Source organism: Caretta caretta, chromosome 9 (genome assembly GCF_965140235.1).
Source record: "Caretta caretta isolate rCarCar2 chromosome 9, rCarCar1.hap1, whole genome shotgun sequence".
Taxonomy (NCBI): domain Eukaryota; kingdom Metazoa; phylum Chordata; order Testudines; family Cheloniidae; genus Caretta; species Caretta caretta.
Window position 1 is genome coordinate 4,036,980 of NC_134214.1, and position 20,977 is coordinate 4,057,956.

At 49.4% G+C, this 20,977-nt stretch overlaps 1 protein-coding gene across 6 annotated transcripts in view; it reads right to left on the reverse strand.

The window, feature by feature from the left end:
- Positions 1–17,594: 17,594 nt before the first annotated feature.
- TP63 (tumor protein p63) overlaps positions 17,595–20,977 on the reverse strand; it is a 106,707-nt gene continuing 103,324 nt past the window's right edge. For 5 of the 6 annotated variants that reach the window (XM_075132042.1, XM_075132041.1, XM_075132038.1 and 2 more), the window contains one exon: positions 17,595–20,361. In XM_075132042.1, coding sequence (XP_074988143.1) covers positions 20,065–20,361 — 297 coding nt within the window. In that variant the 3' untranslated portion in view covers positions 17,595–20,064. The remainder of the gene's footprint in view (positions 20,362–20,977) is intronic. The other variant, XM_075132040.1, reaches the window with a different exon arrangement.

Consider the following 20,977-nt stretch of genomic DNA (forward strand, 5'->3'; position numbering starts at 1 on the left):
CTGACTCATATCCAGCTTCTCGTCCACTGTCACCCCTAGGTCCTTTTCCGCAGAACTGCTGCCTAGCCATTCGGTCCCTAGTCTGTAGCTGTGCATTGGGTTCTTCCGTCCTAAGTGCAGGACCCTGCACTTATCCTTATTGAACCTCATCAGATTTCTTTTGGCCCAATCCTCCAATTTGTCTAGGTCCTTCTGTATCCTATCCCTCCCCTCCAGCGTATCTACCACTCCTCCCAGTTTAGTATCATCCGCAAATTTGCTGAGAGTGCAATCCACACCATCCTCCAGATCATTTATGAAGATATTGAACAAAACCGGCCCCAGGACCGACCCTTGGGGCACTCCACTTGACACCGGCTGCCAACTAGACATGGAGCCATTGATCACTACCCGTTGAGCCCAACAATCTAGCCAGCTTTCTACCCACCTTGTAGTGCATTCATCCAGCCCATACTTCCTTAACTTGCTGACAAGAATACTGTGGGAGACCGTGTCAAAAGCTTTGCTAAAGTCAAGAAACAATACATCCACTGCTTTCCCTTCATCCACAGAACCAGTAATCTCATCATAAAAGGCGATTAGATTAGTCAGGCATGGTTGTTGCCTGGCTTCAGCAGGTGAGCGCAGGGGGTGCTAAGATGTTTAGCTCATTACAAATAAAGGCGGGATCCCTGGCGAGATGGCTGTGGCCCCATCAGGCTGTCACCGCGAGTGCTGAGCAGCATCTGTACACCCCTTGTGCGTTCACGAGGGCGCTGAGCGCTCCCACACACGTGGAAATTGCTCAGCTTGCACAGGGCTCGAGGCTATTTCGCTGCCAGGCGTGGGGAAGATCGGCTGCCTTTCACACTGGCGCGGGCGGTACGGAGATCGTGGTTGCGTTCCCAACCCCATGCAGCCAGCTAATTGCATGCACGGCAGAGGGACCGGTGCCCTCCCAGGCCTCTTTGCGTAAGCGTTACCGTTCCTCCGACTTTGCCCTCGTCTGACAAGAGCGCGTCAGGCTAGTTTTAGGGCAAAGATGCCAGCCTAGGTGAGGGTTCAGTGCTTGTAAATGCCCGTCACCCACACCGTCAGCTTGAAGATCCCACCGAGCTAAGCAGCAGGTAAGGCACAGGCTGAGCGGAGGAGATGCACCCAGCAGGCAGCCACCCAACAGAGCTAGAGCGTCCAGCACGGTAGGGCAGCACGCCTCTCTCCAGGGCCCTGCATTCACCCCCTGCCTTCAGCCGTGCTCCAGACACACGCCGAAGCCCCGGAGAGCAATGCAATTACTCAGCGTTCGGGTGCCCTGATGGTCCTTAGCGCACAGGCTAAGGTCATCCTCCTCCGCTTTCTGCGTACATCACAAGACACACACGTCAGAAAGGCCGGACTGTCGCGGATGAGAGGGGACCGCAGCAAGGGCAGTGCTGTGACGATTGAGGGCCCAGGGCCTCAACGGGCATCAGGTGAGTTCAGGGGGAGTTGGGCACCTGAACCCCTGTGTGATGCTGGGCCCAGGTGCATTTGCAGAGCTTTTGTGGGGACATCTGCGCTTTGCAAACGTCCCGTCAATTGTAGTAACTTGCCAGCTATTTTTCTCATGAGACCTAAATTCCTTTGGAGACCTGGTTCAGAAATACAGGATGGAGTGGCCAGGCCAGAGGAGAGGTGCAGGCTGAAGCCATAGATGTAAATGGGTTAGCACAAAGCTTATTACTGTTCGTGTTTCATAGTGGACCCTCTGGGGCTCAGAGCTCCTTTGTGCTGCATGCTACACAGCCATGAGCTGAGCGACAGCCCCTGTCCCAAAGCACTTACATTGTAACTAGCAAAGACAAAGAGTGGGCAGAAGAGAAGAATGAGGGGGGATTTGATAGCTGCTTTCACCTACCTGAAAGGGGGTTCCAAAGAGGATGGCTCTAGACTGTTCTCAATGGTATCAGATGACAGAACAAGGTGTAATGGTCTCAAGCTGCAGTGGGGGAGGTTTAGGTTGGATATTAGGAAAAACTTTTTCACTAAGAGGGTGGTGAAACACTGGAATGCGTTACCTAGGGAGGTGGTAGAATCTCCTTCCTTAGAGGTTTTTAAGGTCAGGCTTGACAAAGCCCTGGCTGGGATGATTTAACTGGGAATTGGTCCTGCTTCGAGCAGGGGGTTGGACTAGGTGACCTTCTGGGGTCCCTTCCAACCCTTATATTCTATGATTCTATGGGTGGAGGAAGAGCGGCTCAGAGAGCAGGCATGACTTGCCAGGTCAGTGCCAGAGCTTGAAACTAAAACTCAGGTCTCCTGCCTCCAGCCCCCAGCTCCCAGGACTGTAGCTCTGTGATTCCTGGGGACTTTACATAGGTGTAATGCCAACGCTGGATTGACCCCCCACACACACCCAGGCCTTGCAGGCCCACAGGCTCAAGGGTGATTGCCGTTGAGGGACTGGCCCAGCTGCAGTGAGACGGCTGATGACGGACACAGGATGCCGTGTGCACTCCCCATTTGCACGCGCCAGTCTTTGCGGTCAGAAAAAAAGGCACCTTAAATTTGCTGAGCCTTTGGCCCTCACAGCAAGAGGTGCCATCCTATAAATGAGTTTTATAAGTGAGCGTTGTGCTAAGGAAAAGTTCTGGATTGATACCCCTTGAGACATGCAGCGTAATCTGCATGGACAATCACAGGTCAAGTGTCCCCCACCAACATGCCCCAACCCCGATCTGGTAGGGTCACCTCAGAGCGAAGCCCCTCCGTGGTACTTTGGGGCAATTCTACTGAGCCCAGCATTAATGAGACCAGCTGCAGTGGTGATCGTTGCAGGATGGACCCTGTCCCGAGCCTCACCAGTGAACAGCCTCCAGAGAGTAACAAGTTGTATGCATGCCCGCTGAGCTTCACCAGCCCCTCAGGGAGCAATCACAGAGCCGATCACATGCACAGCAGAGCTGGTAATAAGAAAACAACCCACCAGCGCCTGAAAACCAGTTCGCCTCAGGCCTCTTCGGGTTGTTTGTTCATCTTCGCTCATTTCGACATCCCCTCCGCGGTGCTGAGAGAGGCCGGGAATTGGCATCTCACCACACCCACTGTGCCAGCTGCCAGTTGTTTTATTTGATTTACCAGCCAACTTGGGAGGATGGGTGGGGACTGACTTTTCCCTTTGTTTTCAAAACCCTCCTGCCTCTGGGTGCAGCAGGCGGGGCTGGGTGTTTTCACGTCTATCTCCTGTGTGACAGTTACCTGCCTTCAGCAGCGGGGTCACCACTGGCCTGTGCGTGCGCTACGGGGGACCTTTCCCAGCCCTCATAGAGAGCCATGGGAATAAGGCTGGGAAAACGGGGCACCAGGATTCCAACCTCTCAGGGCTTCCATCTCAGGAGTCATCGGCCGGGATGCCGCTCAAGAACTTCCCCTTTGCTCTTATTTTAGTTACCTATGAGGGGGAAAGCACACCAAGGCACTTCCTCTAGGAACAGGCTAACGCAGCTGCAACAGAAGCCTGGCACAGTGTGTGGGAAGTAATGACCAGCCGCGAGGGCGTGCACAGACCCACAGCCATTAGAGAAGGAAAAGGACTGTTTGGGCACACCAGCTGTTCCCACAGCCCCTGCTGGAGCAATCCCTGGAGAATATCAACCAGTGTTTTGCTCGGCCTAGTGTCAAATGATTCCCACCACTTCCCTTAGAAGACAATGCCACAGGTGACCGATTTCAACCTTAGCAAGTGTTTTCCCGCCAGGCTAAGACCACACGAGTAAATGCCCCAGAGGGACCATTCCTGTGCGGCCAGGGAGATGGCTACAGAACACACAAGATTGTCTCCAGCTCTAGTGTCTAGGGGCAAGTTGAGGGGCATTAGCTCGGTCTGGGTCCTCATGAGAGTTTGATTCCCAAAGGGTGGGATTGAAAGTCACTGGGCCCCCGCCCCTCACGGAGCTCCTAAGTCACCTCACGCCCTGGTGCCGAGAAGTGGAGCTGAGGCGCACGAAAGCTGGGTTTGAGACGTGGCGTTGTGCTAAATATTCTTTTCACGCTCATTCCCCTTCCCATGCGCCCAGTGGCTCAACCAGGAACGAATGTAACTCTCCCAGCATTCCCAGGGGCGAGGATGGCCACACCGAGGAAGTTGAAGTGTGTTGCCGGAGACCACAGGGCAGTTCAGTACCTGGACCCAAGCCCAAGTATGCCAGCACGGCCATCCCCTGTCAAATCCTGCCAGCCCAGCAATAGCTATGTTCACGAGTTTGTCACAGAAAGGGTTAATTTGAATAAAGTTGGCAAACTCTTGGCAATGTCTTTTAAATAGACCCCCCCCCCCCAAACTGAGTGCCATTGCAAAGCCGCTTAGCTTGGGGCTGTCCACCCCTCTGTCTCCAGCTACAGCCGGGCCAAACCCGACTGGTGCTGTGACCCTGTGCACCAGGCGGGGGGGCCAGGCCCAACTCTATGGGCCAGGAGCTGCCGGTGAAGGGTGGGCTCGCTTTCCAACCCCTCTCGTGACGCCTCTTTAGTCCAGCGCTTCTGACGGGACGTTTACTAAACATTTTTGCACTGAACTCACACACGTGGGAGTTCCTGACATTTGAATGATGCCGTTTCCCTTGGCTGGTCCTTCCTGCTGGTCTCGGCTGTGGTGGAAATGACGGCAGAGTTTGCACCCTATGCAGTAGTCTGGCAGGAAAACAAAAGTGGCACTGGGGATGAATGCGCTTTCCGTTGGTGACCGGGTGAACGCACCCTCGCTCGCTCTTCCCGGCACTGGTCAGGGGCTGTCGCAGGCCAGAAAGGCTGTGAGGCCCACTTAATCCTTCCTGCTGCTGGTGCAAACTTCACGTGTATGCACCAGAACCATGAGTAACCATTCCAGGAACTGGGCAAGGTCCAGAGCAGCTGTAACTGGAAGACTCCACCCAGAGAGCTACAAGTTCCCTAGAGTGATCAGTCAGCTGGCCTGCCTTTGGCTGCTGTGACTTATGTCCATTGTAAGGGACTGGATGGACTTGCAGGAGTGGAGGGGGGGTTGGGGGGGGAGCTTTTGAGGGAGCAGTATTGCCTTTTGAAACTGACACAGTGAACTGATTTGACTCCATAAACCTCATTTAACTCGGGAGTCTGACTAGCCGTAAACTATTTCCCCAGAGGTGAAGGAATCAAGTGTTAGACAAATCAATACGCTGCTCAGTTGGAATTCACTCTAAATTACTGCACATAAAACAAACACGGGGAAAATCAGCTACCCCTCTGCTACCCCTTTCCACTTTGCATTGCTCTGATCCCACTGACTCACAGGAGAGCTCTGTCAGGGAAGTGCGTGAAAGTCAGGAAGCTTGTGGGCAGCTGATCAGAGCTATTCTAGCATCTTGGCTATGCAAATCGGAGCAGGAAGTCTCATCAGAACAGCCTGTCCCACAAAATTTCTGAGCTTTCCTGGAAGTGAGGGAGCCTGGGTCCATGTGGCTTGGTTCTCAGGAGCTGGAGGTGTGGGACGCCCTTCCGAGCCAAGTTCTGTCTGTGAGAGGCTCTGCAGAAAGTATTTACTTGCACTTTCTGTCCTTCCATCCCTCCCTCCAGAATGAAGTGGGCTAATTAAAGTAAAACAAAGGTGAAACGTGCAATACCAGGAACTTTACCTTATTGCCAGTCGTCCACCCCCCAGGATTAACTGGGAGGTCAGGTCAGGTTTGAATTATTACAGCAGCAGATGGGCTGTGCAAGTTCTCCAGTTACCCAAGTGTCTGTGCCATGGGACAGGTGCCCGTGACTGTCCCAAATGATCCATAGACTGGGCTTCAAGCGACTGAAGGTAATCCAGGTCATGACGCTCATTCGAAAGTCCATGCTGAGGGCACCCCACTTCCCCATCACCCCCTAGCACTCCTTTCGCAGGCTGCCCATCAGGGTGGCTATGGAATGGGCCAAGCGGGGTGGCAGCAGCATCCCCTGGAGTTCACTGACACTGCTCTGCATGCTGAGCAGCGAGGTGTTCCCTGGGGCTTGGTGCCTTCCCTCTGAGCACGCCTAGACTCTGGGGTGCAAACTAAAGCAAGTGCCACACACGGCAGCAGAATGTGAAGGGAGCCTCCATGTTCTCAAATGTGCCAACAGATCCATCGCTGGCTGGACTCCCGCAGTGCACTCCGGCCACGCCCCCGCTCTCTCACTCCCACGGGTGCCAATCAGGAGCAGATCCACTGAAGCCAGTGCAGCTTCCACTGTGTACGGCTGGTACAAGTGAGAGGAGAATCGCCACCATTACACAGGCAGGGCTTTCAGCCCGCTCGGCCCCTGCACGGTGCAGCCACGCAGGGTCTGATTCTAATCTCACTTCCTCCAACTGGTTACAAATCCAGAACATAGAACCATAGAAATGTCGGGCTGGAAGGGACCTTGAAAGGCCACCAAATCCAGCCCCCTGTGCTGAGGCAGGACCATGTAAACCTAGACCATCCCTGACAGGAATCTGTCTGTCCTGTCCTTAAAAACCTCCAATGAGGCGATTCCACAACCTCCCATGGAAGCCTGTTCCAGAGCTCACCTACCCTTGGAGCTAGAAAGTTTTTCCTAATATCTATCCTACATCTCCCTTGCCTCACGTGAAACCCATTTCTTCTTGACCCACCTCCAATGGAGAACTGTTGATTACCATCCTCTTTAGAACAGCCCTTAACATATTTGGAGACTTCTCAGGTCGCCCCCTCGGCCTTCTCTCCTCTAGACTAAATATGTCAAGTTCTTTCAACGTTTACTCATAGGTCACGTTCAGCTCAATTGGGGCTGGGGCTGGGTGGGGAGGTATAATTTAATGAAAGCTTGAAACAGCTGCTGCTCAAGGGCTGAACGTAACACACCTGCCTTAAAGGTACCTTCCCCCTAGATCCATGGAAAGGCTCAACAGCTCGTTGGAACACACCAACCGTTCCCCCACTTTGGGGGATGAGTCAACCCTGCACTAGTTATGCAACCCCAGTATGTGGGTGGTTTTGTTGTGCAACTTGCCGCCTTAATTCTTTTCCTTGAATGACAAGCTCAGAATGAGTTTGTGCGGATCGTTCCTCTGCCCAGGCTCCAGCTGTTACTGCCAAAGGGACAATCTCAAGCTAAACATCATTTAACAAACTGATTAAGCTGTGAGCAGTTGGCAGCAAAACCCATGTGTTTATATAGCACCGAGCACAATGAGGCCCTGATCCTGACGGGGTTCTGCTGAAATAAGATTAAATGCTCGAGCGACCACGCCACTTCAGACTATAAAACCTGAGAGTGGAAGGACATTCGAATGGCATTTCCTTTTCACTTTGTTTGCTTGATTATTTTTCTGCCCTTCATTTAGCTTAGACAACGAGACCAGGTTATTCAGTTTCACTCTGACTTTCTAGTTAATTTAATCATTTGTTTTTTCCATGCATGGTGATTGCAAGGCTGCAAAATGGCAGGAGAAGAGTTACATGTAACCCTCCCCCCCGCCCCCCAGTTCTTGTTTTCATTAGTTATACGGACTTGTGGAAATATTTCTATTCCTATTAAGAATATTCCCATCCACAAATTTTGGCATGAACTACTTGACAATGCCCTTGTAATAGTCACAATGTATTTCTCTCACATTTCACCATGAGGCATGGATGTTCTGATGTAATCATATACACCTTTAATTCTGAGAGACGGTCATTAATCAAAGATGTTTTCCAATTACTGCAATATATTTGTTGCACAGCAACTTGGCTATGGGATATTAGGATCTGTTGCAATATTTCTTAGCCAATTACAAATGCATTGGATATGCAGCATTCTGGAGATCTGAGCGGTGACTGGACCATACCTGAAGGGACCTTCAGCAACAGCATTATCTCTGGCAGGCAACGCCTTTCCAATGAAGCAAGACCTGAATCAACCAAAGAGCTGCATGGATGGATATGGACACAACCCAGCCACAAAGAAAACCCCAAAATTGAAGAAGCCAGTGCATTCACTAGAAGTTTACCAGAAGCTAGATAAGATTAAGACAACTTCTTGAAGTGGCAGCAGTAAAGCTGCTCTAGGACAATAATAGAAACCTCTTAAGATGTCCTCAGTGTTGTCACCTGTATTCTACCATCCCTTACTGTCTAACAACCTTTCAGACCTTCTCTGGCAGAGCTTGCCTGGCTTCACGATGTGGAGGCAAGCTGGACACCGAAGGCGAAGACAACAGCACAAACAAAGGGTTGTGATGCCTAATAAATAATAATAATAGTGTGCTGCAATGCCAGAGGAAATGCACTGTGAGAGTGCAAAGCACTTTTCAAATCATATTTGATCAGCCTCCGACCAGCCTGCAGTCTTGACTGGTCTCATTTTAATCCCTGCTAGTCCCCATACTCATAAACTATGGCCCAGCGCCTCAAAAGTATTTGGGCTCCTAACTCCTGTTATTTCATTAGGAGTTAGGAGCCTAAATACCTTTGGCAAGAGAAATCAGGCAACTGGTCTCTGGTAGTAATGAGAAAAATCCCCTGCTGTAGCCATAGATTCATAGATATTAAGGTCAGAAGGGACCATTATGATCATCTAGTCTGAACTCCTGCACAACGCAAGCCACAGAATCTCACCCACCCACTCCGGCGAAAAACCTCTCACCTATGTCTGAGCTATTGAAGCCCTCAAATTGTGGTTTAAAGACTTCAAGGAGCAGAGAATCCTCCAGCAAGTGACCCATGCCCAATGCTACAGAGGAAGGTGAAAAGCCTCCAGGGCCTCTTCCAATCTGCCCTGGAGGAAAATTCCTTCCCGACCCCAAATATGGCGATCAGCTAAACCCTGAGCATATGGGCAAGATTCACCAGCCAGATACCCAGGAAACAATTCTCTGTAGTAACTCAGATCCCACCCCAGCTAACATCCCATCACAGGACATTGGGCCTATTTACCATGAATATTTAAAGATCAATTAATTGCCAAAATCATGTTATCCCATCATACCATCTCCTCCATAAACTTATCGAGTTTAATCTTAAAGCCAGATAGATCTTTTGCCCCCACTGCTTCCCTTGGAAGGCTATTCCAAAACTTCACTCCTCTGATGGTTAGAAAACTTCGTCTAATTTTAAGTCTAAACTTCCCAATGACCAGTTTATATCCATTTGTTCTTGTGTCCACATTGGTACTGAGTTTAAATAATTCCTCTTCCGCTCCGTTATTTATCCCTCTGATATATTTAGAGAGCGCAATCATATCTCCCCTCAACCTTCTTTGAGTTAGGCTAAACAAGCCAAGCTCCTTGAGTCTCCTTTCATAAGACAAGTTTTCCATTCCTCGAATCATCCTAGTAGCCCTTCTCTGTACCTGTTCCAGTTTGAATTCATCCTTCTTAAACATGGGAGACCAGAACTGCACACAGTATTCCAGGTGAGGTCTCACCAGTGCCTTGTATAATGGTACTAACACCTCCTTATCTCTACTGGAAATACCTCGCCTGATGCATCCCAAGACCGCATTAGCTTTTTTCACGGCCATGTCACATAGGCGGCTCATAGTCATCCTATGATCAACCAATACGCCGAGGTCCTTCTCCTCCTCCGTTACTTCTAATTGATGAGTCCCCAGCTTATAACTAAAATTCTTGTTATTAATCCCTAAATGCATGACCTTATACTTCTCACTATTAAATTTCATCCTATTACTTTTACTTCAGTTTACAAGGTCATCCAGATCCTCCTGTATGATATCCCGGTCCTTCTCTAAATTGGCAATACCTCCCAGCTTTGTATCATCCGCAAACTTTATTAGCACGCTCCCACTTTTTGTGCCGAGGTCAGTAATAAAAAGATTAAATAAGATTGGTCCCAAAACTGATCCCTGAGGAACTCCACTGGTAACCTCCCTCCAGCCTGACAGTTCACCTTTCAGTAGGACCCGCTGTAGTCTCCAAGTTAACCGATTCCTTATCCACCTTTCAGTTTTCATATTGATCCTCATCTTTTCCAATTTAATTAATAATTCCCCATGTGGCACTGTATCAGACACCTTACTGAAATCTAGGTAAATTAGATCCACTGCGTTTCCTTTGTCTAAAAAATCTGTTACTTTCTCAAAGAAGGAGATCAGGTTGGTTTGGCACGATCTACCTTTTGTAAAACCATGTTATAGTTTGTCCCATTTACCATTGACCTCAATGTCCTTAACTACTTTCTCCTCCAACGTTTTTTCCAAGACCTTGCACACTACAGATGTCAAACTAACAAGCCTGTAGTTACCCGGATCACTTTTTTTTCCTTTCTTAAAAATAGGAACGATGTTAGCAATTCTCCAGTCATACGATACAACCCGCGAGTTTACAGATTAATTAAAAATTCTTGCTAATGGGCTTGCAATTTCACATGCCAATTCCTTTAATAATCTCGGATGAAGATTATCTGGGCCCCCCGATTTAGTCCCATTAAGCTGTTCGAGTTTCGCTTCTACCTCAGATGTGGTAATATCTACCTCCATATCCTCTTTCCCATTTGTCATGCTACCATTATCCCATAGATCCTCATTAGCCTTATTAAAGACTGAGGCAAAGTATTTGTTTAGATATTGGGCCGTGCCTAGATTATCCTTGACCTCCACTCCATCCTCAGTGCTTAGTAGTCCCACTTCTTCTTTCTTTGTTTTCTTCTTATTTATATGGCTATTGAACCTTTTACTATTGGTTTTAATTCCCTTAATTTAAGGTCCAGCTCTACTTGACTTTCAGCCTTTCTCACTTTATCCCTACATGTTCTGACCTCAAGAAAGTAGCTTTCCTTGCTGATCCCTCCCATCTTCCACTCCCTGTAGGCTTTCTGCTTTTTCCTTAATCACCGCTCTGAGGTGCTTGCTCATCCAGCTTGGTCTACAACTCCTGCCTATGAGTTTTTCCCCCTTTCTTGGGATGCAGGCTTCCGATAGCTTCTGCAGCTTTGATTTAAAGTAATCCCAGGCCTCCTCTGCCTTTAGATCTATACATTCTTCAGTCCAATCCACTTCCCTAACTAATTTCCTTAATTTTTGAAAGTCAGCCCCTTTGAAATCAAAAATCCTAGTACTTCCGTCAGAGATATTTTTGCGAGCAATATAAACACCCTCTTTGTCCTCACAATTAGCCTCAGTGATGTCCACCCCCTTCCGACCCAGAACGACAGCGGATAGCAGCCTCTTGTAGTTGCACCTCCGCAGAGGTGAGTTTTAAACGTTCAGTCCTCAACCTGGAACGCTCCCAACTAAGTTGCCGGAGAAGCTCTTGGAAGTGTCATTTGGGGACGCTGAACCAACCATCAGCATCACACACCGTTTCCCAGCAGGAAAACTGGCAACGAAACCTTAATCTGCTCCAGACTGGGACGCTAGCGCATGAAACGTACAAAGGCCTCGGCTGACGGCGGTAACGTGACGACAGTGAATGCTGGGGACTAACCAAAAATCAGTGCCTCGCAATCCTGACCACAAACCACCCCCAGCTGGCCTAACCCTGGCCGACTGCCACCACAGCCCCTCAATCCTGAACCCCCCCCCACACTGTGCTTCCTCCTGATCCCCCCGCCATTGTTACTCTTCCCGCTGACATGCGGTACCCCAGGGCATCGCCCCACACTCAGCTCTGCCACTGTACCTCAGGCCTGCTCAGTGCTCCAGGCTGCCATTCCAGACTTCAATTGTTTGCAATGCAACGTGTTTTGTGAATTGCACATGTGGTGGCCTGGCCCATGACCACCCGCCTCCCTGTGTGACATAATCCAGCATTTGAACGCTGATGTCCCAAGGTGCAAGGTAAGTGCTTCGGTCACCACCTTCTTCCCAACCAGAAGCAAGCTTCCTTGGGCTGCTCCTTTATATTGATCATTGCTCAAATGTTTGTGGGTTACTGTAAAATATTCTCTATTTGCCTCCTAACGCTCATTTAATGACATTTTATTTACTCTTCTGAACCCTAAATATTTTGCAGATTTACTGAGGGAGAAAAATGGAAGAGGCTTTAGAGGATCCATTCAGCTTTTATCATTCAACCAGCCCTGGCTTCTTGGCATGGGATTTGTTGGTTCACTTAAAGCGTCTGAGGTGGGATTAATGCTCTTTTGAGGTGACAGGCCTTAATGGGGTGGGGAGGGGATTCAAACTGTTGTAGCCTAGCACAGTTGTGGTGGATGGTTTAGCCTTTGAAAATCAAGACAGGTTTGGAGTTCAAAGGTGGGGTTTAAAGTGAGGTCTGCTTTGGTTTGTTTTTTGGCTTCCTTACAGCAGTTACAAACTTGAAAGTTTTAACTGGAAAAAAAGTAAATCGCTGGTTTTTTAACATTAAAAATAAATCAGGGCTCACATCCCGCTTTTCCTGAACAACTTTCCAGAGGACTGGGGAACTCATAACTATGACATCACAGAGGCCAATGAAGTGAAAGCAGAGCGGGGAAGTGATTTTCTTTCAGATTAGGCTCTTTGGTTTCCTTAGCACCCGTTTAGCCCTAATGCCTAACAAACAGTTGGAAGAAAAGCTCTTTTTGTGAAAGGTTCCGAGACTGCACCCTCTTTAGGTCATTTTCTATGTAGTACGTAGCATCCAGTATAATGAGGCCTTGATATAGCTGGCCTCTAGGCTGGTGCTCCTTTAGCATAAATGTTCGGAATCCTTCCTGTACTGGGCTATGTTGCGTAGGGTATGACCAAGGCTTTGCCGTCCTTGGCGAGCCGGAATGGCTCCCTTGTTGTGTTTCTAAAACTCTTATGAGGACAGGTTGGTGGCCTCCTGCTCAATTCCATCCTGGAGGGCCAGTGGACACCTCAATTCTAACCCTGGAGCTGACATGGGTTCCCTTTGTGGTGCTGGACAAGTCACGGCCCCTCTGTGTCCCTATTTGTAAAATGGGGATACTAATGCTACCATTGACCTCCCTCTTCACAGGGCTGTTGTGACACACCATTAACATCTGTAAAGTACCTTGAAAAGAAATGCTTGATGCTGCTCTCTATTTACAAGATCACTAAATCCACTCACAACCTAAAGCGTAACAAGGAAACGTGCTGCAAAAGCAGCAGCTTTCACAACAGGTAACCCCAGGAGAAGAGGGTCTTAAGCTAGAATAAGTAGCTGGTTCATCTCCCTGCTCCAGCTTGAGCGCTTGTGGCCCTGGGGCAGTTCTTTGGGTTGGAATTTTTATTAGATGTAGATTTGAGCTGCAAAATTCATAGCCAAACTTTGACCACCCTTACATTTGAGAGGTGGCTAGGGCTATCTGTGTATAGCACTGCAGCTTGTAACAGAAACATTAGTACACGCCGCCCTCGTGGCTTGAGTTTTGTTTGGGGATATCAGACGCATGTTAACATTTCCTGGTTTTGTCTGTTCCTGCCCCAGGCTTACGGGGTGCACTGGGCTCATGCTAGTTCTCTACACCAGTACAAATTCCACTCGGATGTTTGTGCATTTCCCTGCTCTGGTGATGCCTCTGTTTTGGTACCAGTTACATTAAGATCCCATTTTGACTAGCACAGCCAGAAGGGTCTCTGACCCCTTTCACCACCCCCCGTGGAGCAGTTTGCTAAGACCTTCCCACCTGGAATTTGCAGGAGCAAAGTATCCGCGCTAGCTGTATCCAGGCTGCTGTTGATCCACTGGAGGGCACTATCTCCATAGCCAGCAGAAGGGGGTTTGTTTACCAGACACGTACATCTGGGTATCTCATCCGGTGTTCAGACACAGACTCACCTGAGTCACCAGCTCCTGGGGGGGGAGTTGTACTTCTGTCTCTCTTTGGTCTCAACTGAATAAAAACCAGACGGGGGATAATGTACCGGGAGGTGCCTGGGGTGGGTGGATTCCATTCTGTGGCTGTCTCAATTTCAGGAAGAGATTTTGTTCACACATTTGCTGCTCACCCCACATTGGAGCTGGATTGCCGGTCAATAGCAGGGTGAGCAGCCGTCTCTGCTCCCTCCTTCCTAGGAGCCCTGGCACTTTGGACTCCGCAACAGCTTCCAAGACACTGTACTGCAGAACCTCGCTCATGCTACTGCTACCCGCCATGCGAACATCCACAACAATATGTGCAATAGAAACAATGGGAAACGGGCCACGTGCGCGGTATAACGCTTTGCACACAACCCAGCCACTCTCAGTGGAGGACTTGGTTTTACGAACCAAGCGGGTCTCACCCTAAGCTAGAGATTGTGACCCAAACATTTTGGGGTGGAAGAAAGCCGGGGGCTCCATCTATGGCAGAGCCTGGGCTAGTCTCTGCAACAGACGTCAGTGCATCACAACTGCTCCTGCACACAGAGCCCAGCAACTCCCATACACTGAAGGCGATGGCTTAGTCTTACAATATCGGGCTAGGCACACCTAGGTGACCTAGAGCTGTGGGTTCAAGTCCCAGCAGCGCAGGCCCCGTGATCCTTGTTTCACGTGGAGAAGAGGAACACCACAGAGCGGTGCACACAGCGGCTGAAACCTTGAGAGCCGTGGGACCTGTGGGCTAGATTCAGAAAGGAACTCATGAAGCAACATGTTGTCATGCCTAACACGACAGCTGGAGACTGACATTTCTCAAGAGTGAAACATCCGTAATCCCACAGCAGAGCATACAAGGAAGTCAAGGCGTTTGGCCAAGGGACAGAGCGAGCCGCTCTCCCCTGGGGGGAGCGAGGGCAGGAATGGCTCATGGGAGACGGGCGTGCCGGATCTTCACCTGGCTGGGCCAGCCAAGCGAGGGCATTGGTGTAACGACAAAGACAGGTAGAGCATTCGGGTGAACAAGTGGCACCGCACCAGGGAGACGCAAGCTGGACAGGGCGAGTGGTTTCCTTGCACCCCCCTTCTGTCTATATCCACCTGTTGTCTCTTGGCTGATACTAGGATTGTAAGCTCCTTGGGGCAGGGCAGTGTCTTTGCTGTGTTTGTACAGCACCTAGCACAATGGGGCCCCACTCCATGACTGGGACTCCTACACACTGCGAGAATACAAATAATACGGCACAATTAGCCTATGGAGAAGAAGCGACCCTCTCTGTCGTGTTCTCACCCACTGAAGTTCTGTTTGGAGGCAGTGAGGGCTGAATGGCTCAAGCCTGACTGCGTTTTCCTGAGCACCATGCAAAAGGCTTCTAGACTCAAAGGAGAATCTTGGCTCACCGTCCCTGGCAAAGCACCCTGGGGGAAGTTGCAGAGCCAATACTTGCATTATGCTGGCCCATGGACAGGCTGAGGATTAGTTTCCTTACTTACCAATCTCTCAGTGTTTTATAGCAGACACACCCAGACATTTAAAATCCAGGCTCTGCCAACACCCCAGCTCTCATGAATGCTGAGGTGCTCAGGAAAACCCTGGAGACCCCATTGGCAGACAGCTGTGGGACAAGCAGAGCCACTATTTGCAGTGCCGAAGCGGATTCCTGACTGAAACAGGGATAAAGCTGCGCCACTGTAAAATGCAGCCAAGAGCAGTTGACCCTGTCCACGTTCGGGGCTTGCACCAGCGTAGCTATCCGGTGGCTAACACAGAGGCAAAACCCCAGCACAGACAAAGCCTTCGTCCAGAGAGCATATGAGTGGACCGGCTGGCCTCTTTCAACTTCTGGAGACCACAGATGCGCTGGTCGTTCTGGGGACTGGATGGCTCAGGGTATGGAAGCCCTGCACCTGTCCTATCCCAGGCACTTGCTCAAAGTCCGGCAGAGGCTAGTAGTTGCCCAAGACAGCTAACCCTTCAGTGGCCTCTGGAATGAGCTGCTGGGGCTAAGTTCATTCCTAGGGTGATTCATCGAGCGCCTTGGGCATCAGCCTCAGCAGAAAGGCAAAATCTGGACAAGGCTGCACCACTCTCAGTCCATTATCAGATTCCCCTGTCCCAGGTCAATGAACCGCTGGGATGGTAGCACGAGAGAATGAGCACCGTTTATAGCGGCTATGCTGGGTTAGTGATTAACAGGATATCTGGTACCGTGAACCAGCCCTGAGTTCATTCCATGCAAGTCCCAGTAGAGCTACGGAAGAGCAAGACAAAGACATTTCTCTATCAATGGAGATTTTTTTGCATGTTGCGGGGAGTGGCAAGTTTTGTTTTTTAAAGACTTGCATCACCTCACTGCGAACAGCAGAAATAACGTGATCCCAGGAGATCAGTGTTCATAGTATAATTAAAAAAACCCATCACCCACACACAAAAAACCAGACAAGAGTTCATCTCGTGTGCAGAAATAAAATATATACAAGGCACATAAAATACAGCGATCATCCCTTTGAAATGTATGCACAGTGCTGTGATCATTACGGAAAGCCTGCTGGGTTAGTACCTTTTCTAACATCACAGCACAGACTGGCAGGAACACGTCACTCCTTTCAAGCAGATACGAGCTGGACTTAAAAAAATATTCGTGCAGATTGAAAAAAAATAGTGATTTGAAGTGTGTATTGAAAGACCTCGTTTGTCCCACAAAACAGTCTGGTTTCGTATCTGCCAAGTCATTCAGTGAATTCTTGGCCAAAACATACCAATCTTCTGTTCAATATTGTGGCTGGATTGCAAACACCAAAGCTTCCTGCTGGGAGACAAACCGATGAGCGAGGTGGGAGGCTGGGAGAGTGGCCATAACAATCTGCTTGCATGCCCATCGGCAGTCGTTCAATTACTCAGCTCCCATGGCTACCACACAGGATGGGAAGAGGGGGACCCCGGCATGGGAGAGAAGAGGGGAATGGAGGATACACAGTGCCCCTGGCACGAGGGAGGGAGTGAGTGTCCTGGAAATAGAGGGGGATGGGAGGATGACACACAGGGAGTTGGGTGGGGGAGTGCGGGATGGAGCTCCTAGGTATGCAATGCGCTCAGCCGACAGAAGCGGCCAACTGTGTAATCCTCCTAGTAAAGATATAGGCCGTCATTCGTGTTCCTGCTTGTTTTGCCAGTGCAGAGAAGTGCCCACTCTTGAAAAAGGGCATTAAAAGATCGGAGAGGGCCCAGTAAAGAGCCACAAAAATGATCCGAGGGCCACAGAAAATGCTCGACAATGGGAGACTTAAAGACATCTGATGAAGTGAGCTGTAGCTCACGAAAGCTCATGCTCAAATAAATTGGTTAGTCTCTAAGGTGCCACAAGTACTCCTTTTCCTTTTCTTTTTTTAAAGAGCTCCGTGCACTTAGCTTATCCCAAAGCCGAGTGAGTGTAAAGAGCTCCTGGAGAGCTCTTCGGTGCAGCTCTGCTGTTCTCTGCAAGAAAACCACTGGCAGAAAGCTGCAGCCAGACAAATCCAAACAGGAAATAAGGCCCACACAGTTACCAGCGAGAGTACAAACTGTCAAAGGAAGTGGGGGATTCTCCATCCCCGGATATTTTCAAATCCAGCCTTGGCGAGTTATGATTTAGTTACACAAATTATCTGGTTCAATACAGGGGTTACTGGGTAAAATTTTAAGGGGCTGTGACACACAGGAGGTCAAACTGGTCGGTCACTTTGGGCGTTTAACTCTAGGATTCCAAGAATATAGAAAGGGTCCCCAGGACTGGGCTGGGCAGCAGCGGTTTCAAAAAAAATCAAGGAGGTGATTGCCTGACGTGCCAGGTGAAGGGAATGCATCGCCACCCACCATCTCCGGAAAGGCGCAAGGGAAAGACAAACCTGGTTTGGAAATTCAGTCTCATTTTCAATTCAACTTTTATTTTCCATAGGCTTCAACAGGGCGTTCCAACCCACACAAGCCTTTGGTGTAGGTAACACTAGCGTTGCTACAAGCACTGGCAGATCATCAGCTCAATTAACCCATAGGCTTGATCTAGCAAAACCAAACAAAACAAAAACTCACAGCTATTCGGGGGAGGGTAAAAGCGACAGCCGTTCAAACTCTCGAAGATGCAGGATTACACCAAAGTGGGCTCCATAGTGGTACACAGGAGAGATGCACAGAAGGTTTTTTCACAGCATATATTTAAATCTTTAACGATACCGCAGATGAAGAGCTCAGCCTCACTGCTGAATTGAAAAACCAGGGCTGAAGGCCCCTCTTTGCACAGAGGCTGAGAAATCTAATTCAGTATCTACTACATTCACTTTACGGTCAGTAGCTTTACAATCAGTGGCTTTTATTGTAAAATCCTGAATCAGCTCAGAAGAATATTGCCATGTAAATCACAAAACCACCGAGGTGAAGAGGGACAAATCTACTTCACCCCCATGATTTTGCAAACTAGTTGTGAAAATGCTTTCCTCCCGTTAACAGTGCATGACCAAATCAATTCTTGCATTGAGTCAGGAGCAGAATTATTCCCCTTTTTTGTAGCAAGCTACACACATGAAGTTTGCACGCTGTGCGCTTTAAGTACTTTGAAATCTAGGACTCTCCTCTTTGAAGTGTTACAAAATAAAACGATCACAGGCTTGTGGCTCCCCCGCATTTCAACTGCATCAAGGTAACAGGAATCTCAGTATGAAAATACAAATAGTATATTTGTTCCATAGCTATCATGTTATAAAGGTACATTATTATTTTACTGGGAAATGCTTACAATTTATAAAAACCAAAAAAACAAACACACACCTTATTGTGGTTCTGGAAGACCCGGTAACCCAAGAGGAAGTAAAAATCAGGGAACAAAAATTACACATAGAAAAAAAATATATCTATACACAGACCTGACTGGGTAACCATCTCGCTTTATGGTTTCAGAGCTATTCAGAATGAACGTGGCAGTGTTTGGGAGTTACCGAGGGGCAGTCACTGAAAGCAACTTAGACCTGAGCAGACATGCAGGTTCAACAGCTCTGCGCTCTGCTTTGCTTAAAGGAAGTACGGGGTACCGCAGCACCGTGTGCCCTGCGTTGAGTTGTGGTGTGGCAGTAAAGCAAATAACTCACTCCGAAGTTGCCTTCGTGGTATTCTGACCTGTCAAAGTGGGGGCCTGCTCTAAAAGAAAGCCTGCTTTCATGGAGCTGCGCTACCCGTTCTGAATTTGTTCCTCCGTCTTACAAACGGACTCTCTTCAACTGGCCAATCTGCTTGTGAAAACAGCCATTCGGTTCAGTTGCTTCTGATATTTGTAATTTGTGGTGTTTGCGGCGAGAATACAAGTGCTGCTGGACCAACAAGCCAACGGCTGGGTTTTAACCCTGTAAATGTAACCACCACTTTGTGCAAGAGTAACACTCATGGCATCACACAGAGCTTTGGAAATACTTGTTTCAAGGCAATTATTGTCAGTGAAGCAGAGTTCAGTCTATTATGGGCATTTCTAGGATGGCTGTGCTTTCCATGGAAGGAAACCATTCAACCCTAAAGAAGCCTTAATGAGGGATTGTCTGGGCCTACAGTAGCTCAGCCATACAAACTGGCCTGTAGCCTCTGACTTACTCCTTCTCAATTTAACTGGAGGTTTAACATTGTGTCCTCCTCAGACCAGCCTGCCAAGCTACAAACACGTCTAAGCCTTGTTCATAAGGCTCTTAACAATCAACTGCAAAACCACTAAAGGAAAGACCCCAACAGGAGGGCAGGCTGTCTGAGAGAGTGAAATGAGCACAGAGCTCACATCCATTCAGAACCAAGGGGAATGGAGTCAGAGAGGAAGCAGGCGTTTTCTCCTGAGTGCCGGGGAAGGACAGGAACGGGGAATTAGCTGGCCCATGGGATGCTCATCGAAGCACTGAGCGGCACACCTCCGTGGAGGATGGAGGAAGCGCTCAGCTCTGCCGAAAAGTGCCATTTAAGTGAAGCATTCAGGGACTTCCCCTTGATTTTTCTGTGGTATCAAGGTACATTTCTCGTGTAAAAAAAAAAAAAAATTACGAGTGGATGAGAAAGATGAGGTGTGGGTCAGGACGCCCGTGCACGTAGGTTTCAAAAGACAAAAGACAAACCCCGCTCCCCTCTCCCCAAAGGAAAGCCAACAGCAATGGCGAAAACCACTATCCGCATCCCGCCTCGCTCCTCTCTTTCCCTGGCTACGCGATGGAGGCCGCGAGCCCAGGAACGCGGCTGAGACAGGATTAGGGGCAAGCTAGCTAGAGTAAGGTTCCTCTGCCCTTCTGCTCACGTACAGTCCGAGTGGACAAAGACACGGGAAGGGTGGAGTAGTTCGTGAGTGGGGTGGGGCGGAGGCAGAGCCCTGGCGGCTTCACTCCCCTTCCTCCTTGATGCGCTGCTGCTTGTTGCGTCGAGCGTCCATGTCAAAATTGAAATCGTTCCACTCGTCACGGGGTGGGAAGGAGATGGTCTGGCGGAGTGTGAAGCGGACCGCGTCAATGACCCGCTCCCCCCGGGTCTCGCTGGAGCCCACACTGACGGTGGAGGCGCCGCTGGGGGTGCGCAGGAGGTGAGGAGGGGAGGAGAAGTCATGGAGCTGCCGGTGGTCCAGGATACCTTTCCAGATGGCATGGCGGAACTGCTCCGGGATCTTGAGGCTCACCAAATCCTGGAAGGCAAAGAGGTCATCTCCTTTAGCAATGGCTCATCGGACCCAGCCATCCCCGAGGTGCAACACACAGACCCTGCCTCCCATGGACATGCCAGGAAATGGCCTCTGGGCTGCCCAGCCACCTCTCCTTCTATGGCCCAGGATGCAAGCAGTTAGAACACTACCAGACTCAGAGCGGGCGGTTCTCTGGCTTGCCCTTTCTGAACGGACGTTTGTGGAGGCCACACAAATGACACTAGGAGACAAGCCCAGCTGAGCAGAAACACTTGCTCGGGCACAAGCCACCAAGGCGTAAAAGTGAGAAACCCTCTTCCGTCTGGTCTTCCACAAAAACCTCCAGGAGCTCTGCCGCTCAGGCCATGGGAGAGGCAGGGAGGCTTCAACATGTCTGAGAATCTGACCATTTCTCTGTAAGCTGAAGAATGGATTTAGGACCTTCACTTTGGGTCCCAATATTTGAAACTCTTGGCCTTGAAAACTGCCTCTGTTAAAGGAGATCAAAGCAGCTTGTCACACCATCCTGGAGACTGAGAAATCCCCCCACCAGAGAGAAGGAGCTGGTTTTGTACTGGTTTTCAAACAGGAACCGAGCGCTATTCAATGGCTGTCACCA